This window comes from Somniosus microcephalus, chromosome 24 (genome assembly GCF_052327205.1).
Source record: "Somniosus microcephalus isolate GS21.2 chromosome 24, FLI_Smic_1.0, whole genome shotgun sequence".
In the NCBI taxonomy this organism is placed as follows: domain Eukaryota; kingdom Metazoa; phylum Chordata; class Chondrichthyes; order Squaliformes; family Somniosidae; genus Somniosus; species Somniosus microcephalus.
Genome location: NC_141010.1, coordinates 9,292,465 through 9,318,392, shown reverse-complemented (window position 1 = coordinate 9,318,392; position 25,928 = coordinate 9,292,465). Strand labels below are relative to the sequence as shown.

Below are 25,928 nucleotides of genomic sequence, written 5' to 3'. Positions count from 1 at the left end.
GGGGAGGGGCGGGTTGGGGAGGGGAGGTGGGAGAGGGGGAGGTGGTGTTCTTGTGTTACAGTGATATCTCCATTAAATCAAACTTTCCTTTGTTCGTGCACTGGAGTAGACCAGACTCTTCATACACTGGGGTCAAGTCACTGATTTGACCAATATGGAAGTAGCTCCAATACCTCACCTCGAGGTACTCAATAGTGACATGAGGAGGAAGACTGTTCCGTTCCCACCACTGAACTCCCTCGGCCCCGAGTCGGCAGTTAGAATCCAAACTTGGTAGAGGCCCAGAAGACTGAAGCCCATCTGTTCGGTCAGTTGGGGCAAGTGCAAAATGCCAAGAAACTTTATTAACAAGAGGACAGGAACAAACTATTGGGAATGGCAATCTACGGTGTCTTTTCAGCTCCATGATATCTCACAACGTATTTCTTCTCTTCCAGGGATATCCAAGACCGAAGTATAATAAAAATTTTCAGGAAAGATCCTATCTATGCACCATATCCCGCTTCCCATATTGCGAATGGAGATCTGAGGGTAAGACCTCCCAGAAATCTTTTTAACCTGTTACTGGGCTGCTTCTTGCGTAAGAGTATAAGAAAGGTCAGGGGCGAGGAAAGGCCATTCAGTCCATCAATTCCTATCGCCCCCCCCCCCCCACTCCCCAGTATCTTCACTCGCCTATCACATCACCAAATCGTATGTTTAACAAGCCCAGGATTTCTGCCTCCATCACCCAGCCATTTTCCAAAAAATCATTAAGAATGAGACTTGAATGAGAACAGGTGATGTAGTGAAGTGATGCGACAATGGTGATTGGTACTAAAAGACAGAAAGACTTGCATTTCTATAGCGCCTTTCACAACCACCGGACGTCCCAAAGCGCTTTACAGCCAATGAAGTACATTTTGAAGTGTCGTCATTGTTGTAATGTAGAAAACGTGGCAGCCAATTTGCGCACAGCAAGCTCCCACAAACAGCAATGTGATAATGACCAGATCATCTGTTTTAGTGATGTTGATTAAGGGATAAATATTGGCCCAGGACACCGGGGAGAACTCCCCTGCTCTTCTTCAAAATAGTGCCATGGGATCTTTTATGTCCACCTGAGGGGGCAGACGGCACCTCTGAGAGTGCAGCACTCCCTCAGTACTGCACTGGGAGCGTCAGCCTAGATTTTGTGCTCAAGTCTCTGGAGTGGGACTTGAGCCCACAACCTACTGACCCGGCGGCAAGAGAGTGCGACCCACTGAGCCACTGGCTAAAGGAAGGAAAACAAGCTAATGAGTAAAGGTTGATCGCTAACGAGGCGCAGGGGAGGTGAATACTAATGGTGTCCCACTCACTGCCGTCCTACGATAACACTTCAACTAATAGTCTATTGAGAGCCACATCTGCATCTGAGTGATCTGACAGGAAAGGTTGCAATTTGCATTTGAAGTGCCTGTAATTACTGAAGAGTGTTAATCAGTACAGCAAGCCTGTGCTTTAAGGAAAGTGTTTCCGGCTTCTTGAAGCTGATCTTATTGCAAGTCTGACTCAATGGTGAAGCTTGATGTCCTCTGCTTTCTATTACCCGCTTCCATTGCCCCCTTCACCCCATGCCTCCTTAATACTAAAGTACCACTGGAAGGGTTCTGCAATACACTGAGCCTACACGTGCTGGAGAATGCCCCTCGCTTACATTGCATGTTGGCAGCGTGGCGCTTCTGCTACTGGACCAATGATCCAGGGCACACCTGCTCAAGTCAAGACTGGAGAGGCTTGGGCTTCCCAACTTTGACAGGAGGCGACTGACAGGGGACCTCGGAGAGGCACAAGCGATGGTAAACAATATGGGAAAGGTACAGCGGAAACACTACTTCAATTCGCAAGGTTCAAACTAATAAAAAGATTAGGACTAGTGCCAGGAAGTTCTTTAACACAAGAGTCATCCACACATGGAATGGACTAGTGTAGTAGAGGCAAAACACCCTGGGATTGTTTAAGAAATAACTGAATCGTGTGATGTGTAACCTGTAGACTCTTTCTGAGGATGGATCAAATGAGCGTCCCCATCCATTCTGAGCTTCTGAATAGTTTGGACTATCTCAGGGCCAAGTTTTGTCGGCTTCCTGACTTCTGTTGGGTGCGGGTCTGACAGCTGGTCTAATAATCGATGTTCTTTCCGTTAAGCAGAGAGAGATGGTTTACACGTCTAGGGAGTCCTCACCCACCCGTCGCCTCAGCAACGTCACATCCGGTTCCCCGCATTTGGTGTCGGCCTCCCCGACGCCCGGGCTGCAGTCCTCGTCCCCTTCCCGCTCTCGGATGTCGTACAGCGGCGGGCGCCCCCCCTCCTACACCGGGAGCCCGGTTCACCACGGCGAGCGGCTTGGCGGCGTGCCCTCCTCCCAGCCTGTCTCACCGAGCCCCAGTGCCATCTTGGAGCGGAGGGACGTGAAGCCGGACGAAGACATGACCAACAAGAACGTGGTGCTGATGAAAAACGAAGGCTTGTACGCGGACCCCTACAACATGATGCATGACGGGCGGCTAAGTATCGCGTCAACGCAGTCGCTGGCTGGAATGCAGGACCCTTTCTCTTACCCAGGGGGTCTTTATCGACGTGGCTCCATGAGGTCGCTAAGCACCTATTCGGCCGCAGGGCTGCAGGGTGACCTGGAGGACGCTTTTTACAAACCGAGCCCACAGATTTACAGTGACGGTTACGGCACCGGCCTGGGCTTCAGAATGCCTCCTTCGTCCCCTCAGAAAACCCCCGACAGCAGAATGGTGGACATCCAACAAGGGCAGAATCTGCACAGTCCTTACTCTGGGCCCCCCAGCCGGTCTTCTCCGGTGCGGCAATCATTCCGGAAGGACCAGGGAACCGCTGCCGTTATTGAGACCACTGTGACAAAATCCAGGAACGCCAACCCTGCCGTCGCAACAGAAGTTCTTCCAGGGCCAAGTGAGAGGACAGGGGCAACCGAGAGGCCAGCATCTGGCTACAGCTCCCCACTGGCTGTCAATGACCCAGAAACAAGGTAAAGCAGCGTGTAACTTTCATTTAATATACCCGTTTAAAACTGGTGTCCTTATTTAGTTTTAAAAGTGTGACTTAATTTGATGTCACTCTTAAGGGTACGGTGGTGTAGTGGTTATGGTCAGCTCCTGACCTGGAAGTCATTGAGCTCAAATCCAACTATGGCAAGCTGTGTATTGAATTCAATAAATGTTGTCATTTGTGGGTTGGCACCAGGAAATAAAATGACCGTGAAAGTGGCGAACGTTGCTGCAGTGTGTACCATCTACAAGATGCACTGCAGCAACTCGCCAAGGCTTCTTCGACAGCACCTCCCAAACCCGCGACCTCTACCACCTAGAAGGACAAGGGGCAGCAGGTGCATGGGAACACCACCACCTCCAAGTTCCCCTCCAAGTCACACACCATCCTGACTTGGAAATATATCAGCTGTTCCTTCATCGTCGCTGGGTCAAAATCCTGGAACTCCCTCCCTAACAGCACTGAGGGAGCACCTTCGCCACACGGACTGCAGCGGTTCAAGAGGGCAATTAGGGATGGGCAATAAATGTCCAAGTCAGGATGCTTTGTGACTTGGAGGGGAACTTGAAGGTGGCGGTGTTCCCATGTGGCTGCTGCCCTTGTCCTTCTAGGTGGTGGAGGGGACGGGTTTGGGAGATGCTGCCGAAGAAGCCTTGGCAAGTTGCTGTCCTGCATTTGCAGATAGGGTACATTAAGAATCATGGATGGCGATTCACATTTTACACGGCTGTGGTATTCATGTTGTGTCAATGAAAAGTATTGAGAGTATTTCCCGATGCTATGGACCTGAGACTGAAGGTCGGGCAGTTAATGAACATCTTGAGTGTGTTTTGACTCATTCACTGAATCTTCCGAGGGAATGTTCTATACAAATATTCACAGGTGGCATGAACACTGCAGTTATGATGTGCCGGTGCTGGAGGGAGTTAGTGTTAATAGCATCGTAAAGATAGCAGCAAGATCTTCTGAGATGAGATGGCTGTTTCTAGTTTTACAAGAACATGTTTTATGATGGCACTATCACGCAGAGCAATGTAAATCTTCCCACCCACATGTCTAAATGGATTTATGATCAGACAATTGTAAAGGTCCCTCCCCAGTATCTCTGATGTGGAAGCTGATAGGAATTTAAATTTTTTTAATTCATTTATTCATTCACAGGATGTGGGCGTTGCTGGCAAGGCCGACATTTATTGCCCATCCCTAGTTGCCCTTGAGAAGGTGGTGGTGAGCCGCCGCCTTGAACCACTGCAGTCCGTGTGGTGATGGTACTCCCACAGTGCTGTTAGGGAGGGAGTTCCAGGATTTTGACCCAGCGACGATGAAGGAACGGCCGATATATTTCCAAGTCAGGATGGTGTGTGACTTGGCGGTGTTCCCATGCGCCTGCTGCCCTTGTCCTTCTAGGTGGAAGAGATCATGGGTTTGGGAGGTGCTGCCAAAGAAGCCTTGGCGAGATGCTGCAGTGCATCTTGTAGATGGTACACACTGCAGCCACGGTGTGCCGGTGGTGGAGGGAGTGAATGTTTAAGGTGGTGGATGGGGTGCCAATCAAGCAGGCTGCTTTGTCCTGGATGGTGTCGAGCTTCTTGAGTGTTGTTGGAGCTGCACTCATCCAGGCAAGTGGAGAGTATTCCATTAACTGAATTTTGTTGATCTAATCCCAGTGTTGACAAGCTCAAAACTTGTCATGTGAGGGTGTAATACTGCCACTTTACCTATTACCCATTAAAACAGACCATGACATTTATGCACGCACTGCCAAAAGGTCTCAATACGGCTGATAGACCCAGGCCACCTCGCTTTACAAAAGCAGAGGCCAGATTATTTGAGAATGTCTGTCTCATGCTGTCCGTCTCCCCTCTTCCCCCTTTGACCCCACCTCCCTTAGGCGACTTGTTTGTACCATCCAACTCCTTCACCCGACAGCTTCGCTTTCCAATGATAAGATCGTCTTGAAGCAACAAAGCTGCATCTTATTTGTACAGAGAAGGATGCGATCATGGGGCCAGAAATGCGAAGCACATCTTCAGTCATGTGCAACTTCTGATTAATCTCCTTCACGGTGCTGCAGCATTAATCTCCATCGCTGGTCCCCAGTGACAGGGTGGAACTAAAGGCAGCTTCTTGCATGGCGCAGTGCTCGGCATTCCTGGCTTTGAGCCTGTAATAATCATCACCCATGTGAGGAGGCTTCCTGCAACCCAGCATCTCAGCAGTCTCTTGGTTCATCTAAATTTGCCACTCAATTCAATTCAAATCGCTTTATTGGCATGACAAGGTACATCTTATGTTGCCAAAGCATCGAAAAACATTCATGGTTGTACACAAAAATACAGATCTATCCATATAGTGTATAAACAGATATATCCCTGAGTGTATAAATATACATTCATATAATTTGTATATACTCTTCTTATATTTAGTGGTTGTCCCTCTGTTTATGGCAGGCTGTAACATAGTGTGCCGCTAAGGTTACACAATTTCTCTCTTCCCCTAGTAGGTATGGGAGTTTTTGGTCGTCATTCAAATTTCTGAATTCCGGGCATATTTTTGTGAATTTTGGGTAGAAATTCTCCCTTATGCCCTGATATTTTCTACAAGCTGTGAGGAAGTGCATCTCTGTCTCCACCACTCCCTGACTGCAGTGCGAGCATATCCTGTCCTCTCTTGGTAGCCGGGTCTGCCTGTGTCTACCTTTTTCGATCGCCAGGCTATGTTCACTAAGTCTGTACATTGTCAAGGTTTTTCTCAGTTTGCTATCCTTTACCATGGTCAGGTAATCAGCCATGTTGTATTGTCTGTTTAGGGCCAAGTAGCAATTGAGTTTGCTTTGGGTTTTTGTTGTTTCTGCCCAATATGACAGATATTTTTCCTTTTGCTTAGCGACGATTGTGTTGGGTCGAATTCTTTGTGTTACGCTGTCACTGTCCTGGGGTTGGTTATTGTTAGTAGTGTTAGTAGTTACTTCACTGAGTCCCAGGGCTAGTTGACTGAGGGTATTCTTCTTTATGGTCCTCTCTTGGCATTTCAGGGCTTCGTAATGATAGCATTGGGGGTTGCTCATTTCTAGGTGTTTCCAAAATTTGGTGGCTCTTTTTTGGATAGTGATTATTAATGGATATTGGCCTAGTTCTGCCCTGCATGCATTGTTTACGGTTTTCCTTTGAGTCCGGAGGATACTTTTACAGAATTCTGCATGTAGGATCTCAATTGGGTGTTTGTCCCATTTTGCAAATTCTTGTTGTGTTAGCGGTCCCCACACCTCATTGCCATAGAGTGCAATTGGTTCAATTACTGATTTAAAAATTTTGAGCCAAATGCTAATTGGGATTTCTATTTGGATTGATTTTTTAATGGCATAGAAAGCCCTTCTTGCTTTCTCTTTCAGTTCATTCACAGCCAGATGAAAATTTCCCGTAGAACTGATTTTTAAGCCCAAGTATGTGTAGTTAGTGGTTTGTTCAATTTTGGTTGTTCCTAGTGTGAAATTTATTTTGGGTCCCTGATGTCTGGATCTTTGCTGGAACACAAGGACTTTGGTTTTTTGGGGATTTATTGTCAGGGCCCAGGTCTGGCAGAATGACTCCAGCAGATCCAGGTTCTGCTGTAGACCCTCCTTAGTTGGTGACAGCAGAACCAGGTCATCTGCATAGAGGAGGAATTTAACCTTGGATTCATATAGGGTGAGGCCGGGTGCTGTAGATTGTTCAAGTAGTTTTGCCAATTCATTTATGTAAATATTAAAGAGTGTCGGTGAGATGGGCGAGCCCTGTGTCACCCCCCGCCCCTGTGGGAAGTATTTTGTTTGTTTGTCTCCAATTTTAACTGCACATTTGTTGTTTGTATACATTGATTTAATTACATCATATGTTTTTCCCCCTACCCCGCTTTCGATAAGTTTCAGGAATAAACCGTCGTGCCAGATGGAATCGAAAGCCTTCTGGAAATCTATAAAGCATGCGATTTTGCTTTTGTTTTGATGAACGTGTTTGTCAATTAGGGTCTGTAGGGTGAAGATATGATCTGATGTTCTATAGTTTGGCAGGAATCCAATTTGGCTTTTACTCAAGACATTGTGCTCCTCAAGGAAGTTTATAAATCTTTTGTTTATGATACTACAGAATACCTTCCCCAGGTTACTGTTTACACAGATGCCTCGATAGTTATTTGGGTCGACTTTGTCCCCACTTTTGTATATGGGCATTATGAGTCCTTTGTTCCAGATATCAGGGAAGTAACCGACACTCAGAACCAAGTTGAAGAGTTTTAGGATAGCCAGTTTCATTTTATCGTCTGTGTGTTTAATCATCTCGCTTAGTATGCCGTCTGCACCGCAAGCTTTTCCTGGTCGCAGGTCCTTGAGTTTTTCAAATAGTTCTTTTTCTGTTATTATGGAGTCTAGCGGGTTTTGGTTATCTTTTATGGCCATTTCGAGCTTTTCCAGTTTTTTGCATATTTGGTGTTGCTCTGGCCTTAGTGTGTTTTTCTGGTATAATTTTTCAAAGTGGTTTTCCCATGTGTCTCCATTTTGAATGGCCAATTCGTCATGTTGTTTTTTGTGTAATGTATTCCAGTTGTCCCAGAAACAATTGGAATCGATGGATTCCTCAATGGAGCTGAGTGTATTCTTAATATACTGCTCTTTTTTGGTTCTGAGTGTGTTTCTGTATTGTGTTAGTGTCTGACAATAAGTAAGGCATAATTCCTCGTTTTCTGGCTGTCTGTGTTTTTGGTTTGATATTTTTCTAAGTTTTTTCCTCATGTTATGGCAATCTGGGTCAAACCATTTTTCATAGTTTTTTGTTTTGGGTTTGTTCTTGCGAGCTTTCAAGTTTGACCTTGTTGCCAAATTATCAAAAATATTGTTTAGGTTATTCACTGCCCGGTTTACGCCTTCTTTATTGTGAGTGTATATGTTATCCAGAAAGGTGCCCAAGAGAGCTTGAGTTGATTCATTGCTAATTGCTTTCTGGTATTTTTCCGTGCTGTTTTTGGCCCATCTGTACGATTTTTTGGTGTTGTACAGCTTACTGGGTTGTGTTTCTGTGTTGGTTGTTTCTGTCTTTTTAAGATACATAGTAATTTGACTGTGGTCTGACAGTGTTGTTTGTGGTTTGACTGTGAATGCTCTGAAAGAGGATGGGTCCAAATCCGTAATCATATAGTCTACGGTGCTACAGCCAAGAGGTGAGCAATAGGTCGATCTTCCTAGGAGGTCTCCCATGAACCTACCATTGGCAATGTACAGACCCAGGCTTCGACAGAGCTGCAGGAGCTATTTTCCGTTGGTATTTGTCTGCTTGTCGCAGTTATGCCTGTATGGATGGGAAGGGATATCGAAGTGGTTATTCCCGAATATGTAATTGTTTCCCTGATTATTGGTGAAGCCTGGTTCTTCGCCAGTTCTTGAATTGAGGTCACCACAGATCAACACGTTCCCCTGGGCCTGGAATTGGATAATCTCCCTCTCAATGTTGGAGAAGGTGTCCTCTTTAAAGTACGGGGATTCCATTGGGGGGATATAGAGTGCGCAAATGAAAACATCTTGGGTGTTAGAGATAATCCCCCTCTCAATTTTGAGCCACATGTGGTTTTCGCCCTTTTTTATAAATTTGATGCAATTCTTAAGCTCTGTTTTAAACCAAATCAGTATGCCTCCGGAGTCTCTGCCTTGGGTTACTCCTGGCAATTTATTGGAGGGGACCACCAGCTCTGTGTACCCTTGGGGACGACCAGTGTGTCCTTCTCCTCTATACCAAGTTTCCTGTAAAATGATAATATCCAGATCTTTAGTTTCATCTATGAACTCTGGGGTCCTACTCTTCACGTCGAGCACCGAAGAGCGTAGACCTTGGATATTCCAGGTCGAAATATATAAGGATTTCATGTTAAGTTTGATCTTTTGCTATGATAGTTTAAAGAATGATATGTGTTTGTCGTGTCTAAATGGGGGAAAAAAAGATCATCTCAATTGTCTATAAATGCTAATACTACTTGGTTACAATTCTTTCTAGTAATTAGTCCTTGATTTTTTTTTCATTTTCTGATCCATAAGGCGGAAGTAGATGCTGCTGTACGTCTGCTTAGTGTCTCTTAATGGATTGTCTCTGCCTGAGGTATTGCGTACGCCCTGTGCATCTCTCCCTCTGTCTGGCTGGGGGCGGTCCTGTTCCCCTGTAGGACAGGAGTGGTGCAGGTCTGATATTGTTGTTGTGCATGGGGATCCTCTCTGGTCCCGGTTGGTGTGGTGGTGGTCTCTGTAGTAGTCCTGGTATGTACCCCGCTGATCTCTGGTGGTCGGGGGGGGTCCTCCTGGAGTCTGGGTATGGACCCGGTTAAAAGCGACGTCCTTCAGGGCTTTAGCAAAGATCGATATTCGTTTCCTGTGGATGTGGACGCGGTCGTGAAGACATTCCACATCGAGGGTGGGGTGTTGGGCCAGGTGCACGTTGTGTTTTAATTCACAGTCTCTTGCTATGCTGGCATTTATCTCATGAATTGTGTTGTTGTTAAAGTCTGTTCTCGGCAATATTGTGGAAACAGTGATTCTAGTGTTTGGGAATGTATTGCTTGCCTTCTCAATCACTGCTCTGAGCGATGTTGCTACCCCTTTCTGCTGGGCCTTTAGGTCATTTGTGCCAGTGTGTATTATGTGTTGGGGGGAGCCTAATCGGGTTTTGGTCAGCCATTCCAGGGCTCTGTCTGTTGTTGGGCACCGGATCTTTTTTACTATATGCCTAGGGAAGAGCTTTTTCTCCCATAGAAATTTCCCATTTGAGTCTATGAGTATTACGATGTCAGCCTTGTTGGTGTTTACTGTCTGGTGGCTTTCGCCTGGACTCATAGGGTGTGTGTTGGACTGGGGTGGTCGTGTCTGGTGTGTGCGCTCCTCTTGTGAGCGGCTCGCTTGTGGTTCCACAGTGGTGGGGGAAGACAGAGCTTCAGTATGCTGGTCGGTCTGTGTGGCACCCCTTGTATTGTGTGTCTGCTGCTGTTGTTCAGTGTGGGAGTACAGCTGTTCAGTCGGGCTCTGTATTGTCTTATCTCTAGCCTCTGGCTGCTGGTCTAATGGTGCTATCTCTCCTCTCTCCCCTCCCCCCCTCTCCTCCACCTGCTCTCCCCTCCCCCCTCCCCATCCCCTCTCCACCCCCTCTCCTCCTCTCCCCTCCCCCTCATCTCCCCCTCCTCTCCTCTCCCCCCTCTCCTCCCCCCTCCTCCCTCCCCTCCCCTCTCCACCCCCTCTCCTCCTCTCCCCTCCCCCTCTCCACCCCTCCTCCCTCTCCTCCCCCTCCCCTCCTCTCCCCTCCCCATCCCCTCCCCTCCCCTCCACCTCCTCTCCCCTCTCCTCCCGCTCCTCCCTCCCTCCCCACCACCTCCTCTCCCCTCCCCCTCTCCTCCACCTCCTCTCCCCTCCCCCTCTCCTCCACCTCTTCTCCCCTCCCCCTCCCCTCCACCTCCTTTCCCCTCTGCTCCACCTCCTCTCCCCTCACCCTCTCCTCCCTTCCCTCCTCCCTCACCCTCCCCTCCACCTCCTCTCCCCTCCCCCTCTCCTCCCCTCTACCTCCTCTCCCCTCCCCTCTCCTCCACCTCCTCTCCCCTCCCCCTCTCCTCCACCTCCTCTCCCCTCCCCCTCTCCTCCCCTCCCTCCTCCCTCCCCCTCCCCTCCACCTCCTCTCCCCTCCCCCCTCTCCTCCAGCTCCTCTCCCCTCTACTCCCCTCGCCACCTCCCTCCCCTCTACCTCCTCTCCCCTCCCCCTCTCCTCCAGCTCCTCTCCCCTCCCCCTCTCCTCCAGCTACTCTCCCCTCTCCTCCCCTCGCCACCTCCCTCCCCTCTACCTCCTCTCCCCTCCCCCTCTCCTCCACCTCCTCTCCCCTCCCCCCTCTCCTTCCCCCTCCTCCCTCCCCTCCCACTTTCTCCTCTTGTGTGACCTCAACATTCAACTGTTACAGGGGTATACTTGTCCAATACTCTCCCTCCCTCTCCCTCTCTGCCTCTTTCTCTCGCTCTCTTACTCAGCCTGTCACATTCTTTTATTCAGTTTGTCTCTTCATTCAATTTCTTTCTCACTCACTCGGGTCTGTCTGTTTCACTCACTCTGACTGTGTCTCTCGTTTACTCAGTGTCTGCATCTCTCACTTACTCATTCTGTCTCTCACTCAATCTCTCTCTGTCTTTCTGTCTCACTCATGCTCTCACTCTGCCTGTCTGTCTCATTCAATCTCTCATTCCCAATCTTTCTCTGTCCCTCCCTTTCAATCTGCCTCTCTCACTCAATCTCTTACTCAATTTCTGTTTGTCTCTCTCACTCAATCTCTCCATTCAATCTCTGTCTCTCTCTGTCTCATTCAATCTCTCGCACATCGCTACAGAAGTTCCTCAGGGCAGTGTCCTAGGCACAACCATCTTCGGCTGCTTCATCAATGACCTTCCCTCCATCATAAGAAGTGGGGATGTTCGCTGATGACTGCACAGTGTTCAGTGCCATTCACAACTCCTCAGATAATGAAGCAGTCCATGCCCACATGCAGCAAGATCTGGACAGCATTCAGGCTTGGGCTGATAAGTGGCAGGTAATATTCGCGCCACACAAGTGCCAGGCAATGACTATCTCCAAAAAGCGAGCGTCTAACCACCGACCCTTGACATTCACCAGCAATACCATCGCCAAATCCCCCACCATCAACATCCTGGGGGTCACCATTGACCAGAATCTTAACTGGACCAGCCACATAAATACTGTGGCAACAAGAGCAGGTCAGAAGCTGGGTATTCTGTGGCGAGTGTCTCACCTCCTGACTCCCCAAAGCCTTTCCACCGTCTACAAGGCACAAGTTAGGAGTATGATGGAATACTCTCCACTTGCCTGGATGAGTGCAGCTCCAACAACACTCAAGAAGCTCGACACCATCCAAGACAGAGCAGCACACTTGATTGGCACCCCATCAACCACTTTAAACATTCACTCCCTCCACCACCGGCGTACCATGGCTGCAGTGTGTACCATCTACAAGATGCACTGCAGCAACTCGCCAAGGCTTCTTCGGCAGCACCTCCCAAACCCGCGACCTCTACCACCTAGAAGGACAAGGGCAGCAGGTGCATGGGAACTCCACCACCTCTAAGTTCCCCTCCAAGTCACACATCATCCTGACTTGGAAATATATCGGCCGTTCCTTCAGCGTCGCTGGGTCTAAATCCTGGAACTCCCTCCCTAACAGCACTGTGGGAGCACCTTCACCACACGGACTGCAGCGGTTCAAGAAGGCGGCTCACCACCTTCTCGAGGGGCAACTAGGGATGGGCAATAAATGCTGGCCTTGACAGCGATGTCCACATCCCAAGAACGAATTAAAAAAAACTCAATCTCTCCCAATCTGTCTCTCTCACTCAATGTCTTTCTCTTTCACACTCAATATGTCTCGCTCGTTCAATCTCTCATTCAATCTCTCTCTATCTCTCTCCCTGTTGCAGAATTTCCATCTTCCTTTGTCATTCCCAGCTGTGTTCGATGTTGCAGCTTTAGATACAATTCCTCTGGCTTCTTATTGCTCGCTATTTGTGTTATATTTTGTATTCATTTCCTCCCACATTTTGTGTTAGTTTCTATATGTTAATATTTGGAGATGTTTACCTGGTGCCCATTTGCAGTGTAAGAGATTTATTTGGATTTTTCCTCTTTCCCACTGTTTGCAATTTGCAGCCAGGACTGGCTGTTCCTCTCATTGTGGAATTTGTGCTTCATTTCAAGACCCCAGTGATTTTTGCAGCCAGAAAATTGTACTTTTGCTGATCGGTTTACATTGAAAATAAACGACAGCAACTGCTCAACAACTGCGTGGGAATCCGGGCCGCTTTCTCTCCTCCTTACATGGGGCCACTGAGCCCACTGTACTGCCCCAATTGTTGCCACAGCAGAGTCTCAGGGCTTTGTGATCTCCGAGCCTTGTAATGTTAAGCCATGGTATTCCCACCAATACAGTCCATAATAAGCTAAGAGGGACCTGGCAGAGGATGATTAGCCAGCCCACCTTTGCTCAGGGGAGCTCACTCTCCAGGAGGTGTCTCACCTGACACTCTGGTTGTAAGAGGACAAAGCCCATTATTTTGTCTCCCGGACTGGTTTCGATCACCTGTGGGGTGTCGGAGAGGAGTATTTCTTCCCGTATTGGGCCTGGGTTTTTTCTGTTTCTTTTCTTCTCCCAGGAGATTACATGGCCGGGGTGGGGGGGGTGCGGTGGGGGTGGAGAAGTGTCTAGCCATGATGTTCCAGCCATCATGGTGTGGCGCAGGCTTGATGGAGCAGTTGGTCTTTTCCTGCCTGTCATTTTCATTTGTTCGTATCCCTGAATGGGAGTATGACCTATCTCTGCCAACAGGTCTTGACTGTCCCTCTAAATAGGAAGAAAGGAATGGCTAGACTCCATAGAGGGAGTGCAACGAAGGTTCACCAGACTGATTCCTGGGATGGGGGGATTGTCCTATGAGGAGAGATTGAGTAGACTAGGCCTATATTCTCTGGAGTTTAGAAGAATGAAAGGTGATCTCATTGAAACACAAAATTCTTACAGGGCTTGACAGGGTAGATGCAGGGAGGATGTTTCCCCTGACTGGGGAGTCTAGAACCAGGGTCACAGTCTCAGAATAAGGGGTCGGCCATTTAGGACTGAGAGGAAGAGAAATTTCTTCACTCAGAGGGTGGTGAATCTTTGGAATTCTCTACCCGAGGGCTGTGGAGGCTCAGTCGTTGAGTATATTCAAGACCGAGATCGATAGATTTTTGAATATTAAGGGAATCAAGGGATATGGGGATAGTGCAGGAAAGTGGAGGTCAGGTAGAAGATCAGCCATGATCTTATTGAATGGCGGAGCAGGCTCGAGGGGCCGAATGGCCGACTCCTGCTCCTATTTCTTCTGTTCTTATGTAGACGTAGTAAGACCAAGGTCCATCTAGTTCCCCTTCTACCATTCCGGTAGTCACATGGGACAACCATAATGGAGTTGTTGATTAATCACAGCGATCAATCCCCATCGAATCGTCTACAACAGACCCAGACACGAGGCGAGGAAAACCCCCAGTGGGGGAGAGCTTTGGGAACCAGAGGTCCAAAGTCACCGTTCCTCCCGAGCTCGCTGCACTCACCACACGCCACGTCTCCAATTACTCATAGACTGTATCCCAAAATATTATTTTCTGAAAGAAATCTATCTAACTTGCATCTGAATGAATCAATACTAACTGCTTCCACCATCTCCCCAGGGAGCCTGTTCCTTAGATTGAAAACTCGCTCACTGAAATATTGTTTCTGTAGATTAGTTTTGAATTTATGCCCCCCTCCCCCGCAGGCTAAATATTGCGGCCATCTGACTATACTCTCTCTCGCATCAGAACACACAAGGGTAGATCTGCCCCTTGTGTCGTGATTAAGATTGTCACCTTTAGCCAAAGCCGAAACCAGCTAGAATGGTTTTGGGGGTGGGGCTGCGATCATGGCTGTTTCCTTTGTTGCTGGCAAAAATTAATTGAAAGTCTTAATAACTAACACCGGCCCATCAGGCAACTCGGAAACAAATGGGAACTAAAATGGGCAACTTGGAAATTCAGAATTTCGGCATTTGGTTTACACTTCGCAAGATTCCAAACCCATCAAAACCTGGACTAACCGGTTCACAGGCAACCCTAGTTATTTTCAAATTTGCCATGGGATGTGGGTGTCGCTGGCAAGGGTACATTAATAGCGTACAGTTTTGGTGTCCATACTTAAGAAAAGACATACTTGCTCTCGAGTCAGTACAAAGAAGGTTCACTCGGTTAATCCTGGGGATGAGGGGATGGACATATGAGGAGAGGTTGAGTAGATTGGGACTCTACTCATTGGAGTTCAGAAGAATGAGAGGCGATCTTATTGAAACATATAAGATTGTGAAGGGGTTGGATCGGGTGGATGCGGGGAGGATGTTCCCGATGATGGGTGAAACTAGAACTAGGGGGCATAGGCTTAGAATAAGGGGCTGCTCTTTCAAAACTGAGATGAGGAGGAACTACTTCACTCAGAGGGTGGTAGGTCCATGGAATATGCTGCCCCAAAAAGCTGTAGAAGCTACATCATTACATAAATTTAAAACAGAAATAGACAGTTTCCTAGAAGTAAAGGGAATTAAGGGTTACGGGGAGCGGGCAGGAATTTGGACATGAGTCTAGGTTCGGATCGGTCATGGCCCTGTGGGTAGCGGAGCGGACCCAGGGGCCGTGTAGCCTGATCCTGCTCCTATTTCGTGTGTCTAATTCTGTTAGATTCAGGAGATGGTTCTGTGATAGTGGATTGGCGGTTAGGATCAGATCAGCCATGATCTTATTGAATGGCGGAGCAGGCTCGAGGGGCCGATTGGCCTACTCCTGCTCTATTTCTTATGTTCTTATGTTCATCTCTAGTTGCCCTGAGAAGGAGCCTTTGTCTTTGAACAGGAGGAGTGCAGCTCCAACAACACTCAAGAAGCTCGACACCATCCAGGACAAAGCAGCCCGTTTGATTGGCACCCCATCCACCACCTTAAACATTCACTTCCTCCACCACCGGCGCACCGTGGCTGCAGTGTGTACCATCTACAAGATGCACTGCAGCAACTCGCCAAGGCTTCTTCGGCAGCACCTCCCAAACCCGCGACCTCTACCACCTAGAAGGACAAGGGCAGCAGGCGCATGGGAAGACCACCACCTCCAAGTTCCCCTCCAAGTCACACACCATCCTGATTTGGAAATATATCATCGTTCCTTCATCGTCGCTGGGTCAAAATCCTGGAACTCCCTCCCTAACAGCACTGTGAGAGTAACTTCACCACACGGACTGCAGCGGGTCAAGAAGGTGGCTCACCACCACCTTCTCAAGGGCAGCTAGGCACGGGCATTAAACGCTGGCCTTGCCAGTGATGCCCACATCTCATGAATGAATTTTAAAACAACACAGTGGTCCTTGTGTTGTTGATGCTCCCACCACCAAGTTGCATAGGAAATTCCAGGATATCAACTCAGCCATGATGGAGGAACCGTGGTATAAGCGGAAGTCAGGATAACTTGTGACTTGGAGGGGGATTGTGGAGGTGGTGGTGCTCCCATGATGTTGCTTATCCTTCTTGGTGGTAGAGGTAACAGGGCTGGGAGGTGGTGTCGAAGTAAGCTTGGTGAGTTACTGCAGTGCATTCTGTAGATAGCACATTCTGCAACCACAGTGCGCTGGTGGTGTAAGGCGAGTGTGGATCTTGACTTAAGAGGAAGGGGCCATGACAAAGCGGATTGTTCCGGATTGTGTCGAGCTTTTGAGTGTTGTTGCAGCTGCACCCATCGAGGCAAGCGTCGAGTATTCCATCACAATCCCGACTTGAGTCTTGTAGATGGCGGAGAAGGTTCGAGGTATCAGGAGGTGAGCAATTCATCTCAGAGCACCTAACTTGTGCCCATCTCTTGGAGCCACAGTGTTGAAGTGACTGCTCCAGCTAAGGCCTGGTCATAGGCTGTTGATGATGAGGGACTGGGCAATGGAGGTGCAGTTTAAGGTTGGGGAGGTAGTTGGGCCATTTCTTGTTGGGATTGGTCATTGCCTGGCATTTATGTGAAAAAAAGAAAGACTTGCATTTATATAGCGCCTTTCACGACCACCGGACGTCCCAAAGTGCTTTACAGCCAATGAAGTACTTTTTGAAGTGTAGTCACTGTTGTAATGTAGGAAACGCGGCAGCCAATTTGCGCACAGCAAGCTCCCACAAACAGCAATGTGATAATGACCAGATCATCTGTTTTAGATGTTAGTTGAGGGATAAATATTGGCCCAGGACATCAGGGATAACTACCCTGCTCTTCTTCAAAATAGTGCCGTGGGATCTTTTACGTCCACCTGAGAGAGCAGACGGAGCCTTGGTTTAACGTCTCATCAGAAAGTGCACCTCCGACAGTGCGGCGCTCCCTCAGCACTGCACTGGGAGTGTCAGCCTAGATTTTTGTGCTCAAGTCTCTGGAGTAGGACTTGAACCCACAGTTTTCTGACTCAGAGGTGAGGGTGCTGCCCACTGAGCCATGGCTGACAGGATGTTACCAGCCATTTGATGCAGATGATACCAGCCATTTCCCCACCCACGCCTGACTGATGCCAAGGTCCTACTGTAGATTGGCTTGAGCTGCTTCATTATTGAAGGAGATGTGAATGGGCTCGCCTTAAATCCAGTCTTGACCTGGTTTATATATTGCTTAAATGAAGAACTCTGATTGATATACACAATGTGTAAGACCAATGGGAGATTAGCCTGAAGGAGAAATCTTCGATTTTTCAATCCAAACACATTTGTTTTGTGTCCAACCATGTGTGTGTTGGATTTTTTTTTCCCCTTCAGTTTCTGTCAGGTTTTGCTCTTAATCTGAGCCTTACACTGCTTGGCTGGTTTTAAAAGTGATTGTTTAAATTCTTTTCGGACTTTCTCATCCTCTTATTTTCCTTCATTTAAAAAAATAAGCCCAGTCCAGCTGCGAAAATGCAGCCCGAGATGAGCAGGCTCGCTGGTAGCAGGTTGGTTTGTTTCATGTGGTTCCATCAATGAATCCTGGGGGACCCTTCACTCATCCTCGTGTTAAGCTGAGTGTCTCTGTGGAGAAACACAGCAGGAAAAGGAAGACTGTTAAATACTCCCTGGGGATGACATTTCCTCGCCATCCCTTTCAAAAAACAGACTGCAGCCCCAGAGAGGTGAAAGGGCAATGCCTAACCCACTGCCCCGCCCACTCCCAGAGGTGAAAGGGCAATGCCTAACCCACTGCCCCGTCCACTCCCAGAGGTGAAAGGGCAATGCCTAACCCACTGCCCCGCCCACTCCCAGAGGTGAAAGGGGAATGTGTAACCCACTGCCCCGCCCACTCCCAGAGGTGAAAGGGCAATGCCTAACCCACTGCCCCGCTCACTCCCAGAGGTGAAAGGGCAATGCCTAACCCACCGCCCCGCCCACTCCCAGAGGTGAAAGGGCAATGCCTAACCCGCTGCCCCGCCCACTCCCAGAGGTGAAAGGGCAGTGTCTAACCTGCTGCCCCACCCACTCCCAGAGGTGAAAGGGCAATGCCTAACCCACTGCCCTGCCCAGTATCACTTGACATCAGAGTGTCTATTGACACCACTGTGTTGGCCAATGAATTGGAGGCGAGGCGGGACTTACAGCAGGGGACTCGCAGCAAACGGTGTATTTTAAAGCAAACAAAGTCCATTTATTCAGCAGAGTCTATTTAAACAACACCCTACAGCAAACAGTCTACAGGGTCTATTTAAAAAGAGTCACTACAAACTGCAACAAAAAGAACTCGTGACCGAAACTACAGCAACGTCTCCCGATAAAAGCGGGGCGATTACTCCAGCAGAATACAGTGAGTGGAGGATTGTTACATAATGCAAATTATGTGTGTGAAGTCACTTACACGGGGGGAGTTACCCGATCATCTCCACTCTGGCTGGGAATAGTGGTGTCACTGTACGCAGCCACTTGACATGGGTATGTTTTGATGTTTGACTGTATTTTTTCTTGTCACAGGGAACGGATGGAAGCCATGGAGAAGCAGATTGCCAGTTTGACAGGACTGGTACAAAGTGCACTTTTACGAGGGAATGAGGGAGACCCTGTCAGGTAAAGAGTCCGAACCTTTTCATTCTCAGCCTCGAGCATTGCTTGCTTGTACCTGATTGGCTGAAGCTACAGCAACTTGCATTTATAGAGCGCTTTTAACGTAGTAAAACATTCCAAGGCGCTTCATGAAGCATTAGAATTATACCAGAACTGAGATGTTATAACCATCAGGAAAGATTGAACAGGCTGGGGCTCTTTTCTTTAGAAAAGAGAATACTGAGGGGTGACCTGATAGAGGTCTTTAAAATGATGAAAGGGTTTGATAGGATAGATATGGAGAAGGTGTTTCCACTTATGGACGAGACCAGAACTAGGGGCCATCAATATAAGATAGTCACCAATAAATCCAATAGGGAATTCAGAAGAAACTTCTTTACCCAGAGAGTGGTGAGAATGTGGAACTCGCTACCACAGGGAGTGGTTGAGGCGAATAGTATAGATGCATTTAAGCGGAGGCTGGATAAACATATGAGGGAGAAAGGAATAGAGGGTTATGAAGATGGGGTTGAGATGAAGAGGGGTGGGAGGAGGCCCGTGTGGAGCATAAACACCGACATGGACCAGCTGGGCCGAACGGCCTGTTTCTGTGCTGTAAATACTTTGTTATCAAACAAAATTTGCCACTGAGCCACATGAGATATTTGGACCAAAAACCTGGTCAAACAGGTATGTTTTAAGGAGCATCTTAAAGGAGGAAAGGTAGGTAGAGAGGCGGAGAGCTATAGGGAGAGAATTCCAGCGCTAGGGGCCTAGGCAGCTGAAGGCACAAAACATCATGGCCTAGAAATTCAGTTAAGGCCCGCCAGCAGGCTAACGCCCAAAAGTTAGCGCTGTGCGTGGAGCCAGGTGCGCCCCAAGTCGGAACCGGGCGCTATTCCAGGGTGTGCCCGCCCCCGCTTGGGGCGCTGAAACTGAATTTCTGCGCTGTAGGCCCCGCTGCGCCACCCGCTGCGGAGCGGCAGGCTGCGGTACTGCAGGCCTCCTCCTTCTCTTAAGGGGGAGGTGCCTGCAACAGCGAGATCGCCGCTGGATTGTGCCGGCAAATGAGCCCGGCACCATGGAGAAGTGCCGGGCTCGCGGAAAGCAGCCGGCAATGCCGCGGGGGGGGGGGTGGTGGAGGAGGCCGGGGAAGGAGGTGCGGGCAGGCGGCCGCCGAAAAAGCGGCCGGCCGCACCTCCACCTTAAAGCGCCCCAGTAGCGCAGCAGTACGGCCCCGTTTTTCAATCGCTGTTTGCGGCCGCTGCAGAAGAGGCGGCCGCAACTAAATATGGGGTTTGGGCCGGAAGCGGGGCGGAACCGGGGCACTGCGCACACCGATGACGTCATCGGTGTCGGCGCAGCGCTACCGGCTACCGCCGCCATTACCGCAGCGCTGAATATCAGCGCACCCTCTTACACTGGCGCAGAAACCCTATTTGGGCGGTAACTGGGCGCAAAGCCCACTGAATTCCTAGGCCCGTATTCTTTAAGCAGCAACATATCACAACTAATGAATCATAATTTGCCTCAGCAACAACCCTGGGCCTCTCAGTGAGCTCTGAGGTGTGCTCGGGATTTACAAGCAACCGCCAACCTGGAGACGAACGTCCATCTGCAGAAGCAAGTTGATCTCAGGATGGGGCTATGTAGAGTCCTCCCCCACTTGGGTTACACCGTGGCCCTAAAGGGCGAATAAGGACAGGTCAAATTCTGCTCCATTTCAGCAGTAGACAGCTTTCCTTTGCATTGCCCTCATTAGTGTTAGGGGGGATTAAATACGTGGGGTTACGGGGATAGGGCTTGTGTGGGATGGCTGTCGGTGTAGGGACCGGGTGCTAGGGTTTGGATGATCAGCCATGACCTCGTTGAATGGCGGAGCAGGCTCAAAGGGCCGAATGGCCTACTCCTGCTCCTATCTTCTATGTTTCTATGTTTGTCCTATACATTACAGGGTACAATGGTCCTGGCCTGAGCAAACTGTGTCACCCTGCCTACTACAAGCAATGCCAGGGGAGGTGTGCCAGTTTTTGCTTATTTTGTGCTTCAAATCATTACATTTGGGTTGGGCTCGCTCGTTAGATTGTGAAATAATATCAGAGGCACAAGGCAGGTGGGAAGTGAAACATCAGACTGGAATTAGCTTTAGAATTAGTTGGACCCAATAACAAACAAACCTACATTTCTATCGCACTGTTCACAAACTCAGGACTTCCCAAAATGCTTTACAGCCAATGAAGTACTTTTTGAAGTGTAGTCACTGTTGTAATGTGGGAAACACGGCAGCCAATTTGTGCACAGCAAGCTCCCACAAACAGCAAGGTGATAATGATCAGACAATCTGTTTTTGTGATGTTGGTTGAGGAATAAATATTGGCCCAGGACACCGGGGAGAACTCCCCTGCTCTTGTGTGAATAGTGCCGTGGGATCTTTTAGGTCCTTCTGTTGCCTGGACCCCAAGCTCTGGAATTCCCTCCCTAAACCTCTCCGCCTCTCAACCTCTCTTTCCTCCTTTAAGACGCTCCTTAAAACCTACCTCTTTGACCAAGCTTTTGGTCACCTGCCCATATTTCTCCTTATGAGGCTCGGTGTCAAACTTTTTTTTGCCTTCTAATACTCCTGTGAAGCGCCTTGGGACGTGTTATTGCGTTAAAGGCGCTATATAAATACAAATTGTAGAATTGTTGCTGTTGTCCACCTGAGAGAGCAGATGGGGCCTGTGGGTCTGTACCCAGCGAGAGAGGGAGCTCCTCCATCAATGAAGCACAATAACACGGCTGTGCATGACTTTCTGTAGAAAGTAACCTTGAATAAACGTGAAACCGCTGTAGAATTGTTGAGTCAACGCAGCGTGGAAGTGAGCAGATGTCGGGCGATATCGCGCAGGAGAAGTACGATATTGTGACTGACTGATTGGTAAAGTTTAAGAATGATTAGAAGCCCAGCATCGAAGCTTTGACCACGCTCGATCAGCTCCAATGGACGGGTCACATTGTCCGCATGCCCGATACAAGACTCCCAAAACAAGCGCTCTACTCGGAGCTCCGGCACGGCAAGAGAGCCCCAGGTGGGCAGAGGAAATGCTTCAAGGGCACCCTCAAAGTCTCCTTGAAAAAGTGTAACATCGCCACCGACACCTTGGAATCCCTGGCCCAAGACCGTACAAAGTGGAGGAGAAGCATCCGGGAAGGCGCCGAACACCTCGAGTCTCTTCGCCGGGAGCAAGCGGAAGCCAAGTGCAGGCAGCGCAAGGAGCGCACGTCAACCCAAGCACCCCACCCACCCGCCCCTTCAACCACCGTCTGCCCCACCTGTGACAGAGACTGCAGGTCCCACATTGGACTCATCAGTCACCTGAGAACTCATTTTTAATGTGGAATCAAGTCATCCTCGGTTCCGAGGGACACCTAAGAAGAAGAAGACATTGTTGACCCACAGCGGGTGTGGATGTTTACCAGAGTCTGACAATCTATCGGCCAACTCGGGACAGGGATTGTTTGAGGCTAGAGTAGAATTCCTCTTTGGACTTGTCTGTGGCTCCCAGTGTTGGGGCGTACGCACTGATGAGCGTAGCGCACTGGTTCCGGGCTAGGTTGAGCCGTAGAGTCATGAGGCGTTGGTTTATTCCACAAGGGCAGTCTCTGAGACGTTCAACTAGCTCATTTTTTATGGCGAAGCCTACCCCATGGAGGCGGCGTTCTTCTTCAGGTTTGCCTTTCCAGAAGAAGCTGTAACCACCGCCTTGCTCCTTGAGCTGGCCTTCCCCTGCCCGCCGGGTCTCACTCAGGGTGGCGATGTCTATGTCGAAACATCTGAGCTCCCGGGCAACGATAGCAGTACGGCGTTCCGGTCTGTCACTGCTGGGGTTGTCCATGAGGGTCCTGACATTCCAGGTCCCGAACTTCATTTTAAAGGGTGGAAGATGCCTGTGCATTAATTCCTGGAGACTCCAGGGCAATCCCAGAGAAGTCTTACTCCAATTATATAGGGCCTTGGTACAATTTTGGTCTCCTTACCTAAGGAAGGATATACTTGCTATAGAGGGAGTGCAACGAAGGTTCACGAGATTGATTCCTGGGATGACGGGACTGTTGTATGAGAAGAGATTGAGTAAACTAGGCCTGTATTCTCTTGAATTCAGAAGAATGAGAGGGGATCTCACTGAAGCATACAAAATTATTACAGGGCTTGATAGGATAGAAACATAGAAACAGATAGGAGCAGGAGTAGGCCATTCGGCCCCTCGAGCCTACTCTGCCATTTAATGAGATCATGGCTGATCATCCAAATTCAGTACCCTGTCCCTGCTTTCTCCCCATATCCCCTAGATCCCTTTAGCCTTAAGAAATATATCTAACTCCTTCTTGAATATATTTAATGAATTGCCCTCAACTGGCCTTTTGTGGTAGAGAATTCCACAGGTTCACCACTCTCTGGGTGAAGAAATTCCTCCTCATCTCTGTCCTAAATGGCTTACCCCTTATCTTTATACTGTGACCCCTGGTTCTGGACTCCCCCGCCATCGGGAACATCCTTCCTGCATCTAGTGTGTCTAGTCCTGTTAGAATTTTATAAGTTTCAATGAGATCCCCTCTCATTCTTCTGAACTTTAGCGAATATAAGCCTAATCGACCCAATCTCTCCTCATATGTCATTCCTGCCATCCCAGTTATCAGTCTGGTGAATCTTTGCTACACTCCCTCCATGGCAAGAACATCCTTCCTCAGGTAAGGCGACCAAAACTGCACACAATACTCAAGGTGTGGTCTCACCAAGACCCTGTACAACTGCAGCAAGACATCCTTGCTCCTGTACTCGAATCCTCTCGCTATGAAGGCCAACATACCATTTACCTTCTTAACCGCCTGCTGCACCTGCATGCTTACCTTCAGCAACTGGTGCACAAGGACACCTAGGTCTCATTGCACTTCCCCTTCTCCCAATCTATTGCCGTTCAGATAATAATCTGCCTTCCTGTTTTTGCCACCAAAGTGGATAACCTCGCATTTATCCACATTATACTGCATCTGCCATGCATCTGCCCAATCACCCAACCTGTCCAAATCATACTGGAGTTTCTCGGCATCCTCCTCACAGCACTCATGCCCACCCAGCTTTGGGTCATCTGCAAACTTGGAGATATTACATCTAGTTCCCTTGTCTAGATCATTATCATATATTGTGAATAGCTGGGGTCCTAGCACCAATCCCTGCGGTACCCCACTAGTCACTGCCTGCCACTCGGAAAAAGACCCGTTTATTCCAACTCTTTGCTTCCTGTCTGCCAACCAGTTCTCTATCCAAGTCAGTACCTTACCCCCAATCCCATGTGCTTTAACTTTGCACACTAATCTCTTATGCGGGACCTTATCAAAAGCCTTCTGAAAGTCCAAATACACCACATCCACTGGTTCTCCCTTATCTATTTTACCAGTTACATCCTCAAAAAATTCCAGTAGATTAGTCAAGCACGATTTACCTTTTGTAAATCCATGTTGACTTTGTCCGATCCTGTCACTGTTTTCCAAGTGCTCTGCTATTACATCTTTTATAATGGACTCTAACATTTTCCCCACTACCGATGTCAGGCTTACTGGTCTATAATTCCCCGTTTTCTCTCTCCCACCTTTTTTGAACAGTGGGGTTACATTAGCTACCCTCCAATCCATGGGAACTGTTCCAGAGTCGATAGAATCTGGGAGAATGTTTCCTTTGGCTGGGAGTCTAGAATCAGGGGCCACAGCCTCAGGATAAAGGGTAGGCCATTCAGGGCTGAGATGAGAATAAATTTCTTCACACAGAGGGTGGTGAATCTTTGGAATTCTCTACCCCAGAGGGCGGTGGAGGCTCAGTCATTGGGTATATTCAAAACAGAAGTCGATAGATTTCTGACTAGTAAGGGCATCAAGGGATATGGCGATGGGGCCGGTGAATGGAGTTGAGGCAGAAGATCAGCCATGATCTCATTGAATGGCGGCGGAGGCTCGAGGGGCCGAATGGCCGACTCCTGCTCCTATTTCTTATGTTCTTATCCTGCAGGGTTGGCAAGGGAAAGGAAGGGGTTGAAAGCCAGGGACGGGAGAAGCATTGAAGTAATTAAATGACTTGGAAATAAATGGGACTGATTGAAAGACTGCCAGTTATAAAAGCACAGCGGGGTTAGAGTCAACCTGATAACATCATTCACAAAAAATAATTAAATATCAGTGTAAAGCAATTTGATGGTTTTATGTGTAGTGTTGGGCTATGAACACCACTATAATTCCCTGATCACACAGGCAGTATAAAATAAACTGCTCTGCAGAAATAATAATTGATATTAATTGAATACACACAGGCAGGAGTTGCGTTGACCCAGAACCGCTGATCTACGGTGTGTTTTGATTACTTGATAAAGGTAAAAACAATTAGTGGAATGAAAACGTGAGATTGTGCCAGCAGCCAACATTACTGCTTACACTATTCAGAAGGGATAGACCAGCTTTGGGAGGTTTTTCCACAGTGGCTTTAGAGTCACACTGTGTGGAGCGGCACAGGCCAGGGCAGCCCTGGTTTGGTCCGTGCTGTGGCTCGAGGTGAGGGTGATACAGTCGAGCTCAGCATCACCGAACGAGAGAGAGAGGGAGAAAAAAAATCAGAAAGAATAAAGAAAATTGTGTACATACATTTATATAAAAGACTATAGCGCCTTTCACGACCTCAGGATGTCCCAAAGCGCTTTGCAGCCAATGAAGTACTTTTGAAGTGGAGTCACTGTTGTAATGTAGGAAACGAGGCAGCCAATTAGCGCACAGCAAGCTCCCACAAACAGCAATGTGCTAATGACCCGATAATCTGTTTTTTAGTGATGTTAATTGAGGGATAAATATTGGCCAGGACACCGGGGAGAACTCCCCTGCTCTTCTTTGAAATAGTGGCCATGGGATCTTTTACGTCCACTTGAGAGAGCAGACGGGGCCTCGGTTTAACGTCTCATCCGAAAGAAATGCAGCGACTTTCACAACCTCAAGACATCCCAAAACGTTTCTCACCCAATGAAGTACCTTTGAAGTGTAGTCGCTGTTGTAATGTAGGAAACAAGGCAGCCAATTTGTGAAAACAACATCATATTTGCCACGCAGCTGCATTGCGACAATATTGACATAATGTTGATCCAAATTAACCCCCTCTCTCTCGCCAAGCCCCCAGAAAAACTCTCCGCAAACCCCATCTCTGATCGATCTTTCAGTCATTCATTCCTAGCCTTTCCCTCA

The 25,928-nt window shown here is 48.5% G+C and overlaps 1 protein-coding gene across 7 annotated transcripts in view; it reads left to right on the top strand.

Moving 5' to 3' along the window:
- The window catches only part of srcin1a (SRC kinase signaling inhibitor 1a), a 496,431-nt gene that overhangs the window by 404,729 nt on the left and 65,774 nt on the right, over positions 1-25,928 (top strand). For all 7 annotated transcript variants that reach the window (XR_015073440.1, XM_085966198.1, XM_085966197.1 and 4 more), the window contains 3 exons: positions 438-531; positions 2,173-3,023; positions 18,606-18,698. Coding sequence is in view for 6 of the 7 variants with exons in the window: in XM_085966198.1 (XP_085822324.1) it covers positions 438-531; positions 2,173-3,023; positions 18,606-18,698 (1,038 nt within the window). In the remaining variant the exon portion in view is untranslated. The remainder of the gene's footprint in view (positions 1-437; positions 532-2,172; positions 3,024-18,605; positions 18,699-25,928) is intronic.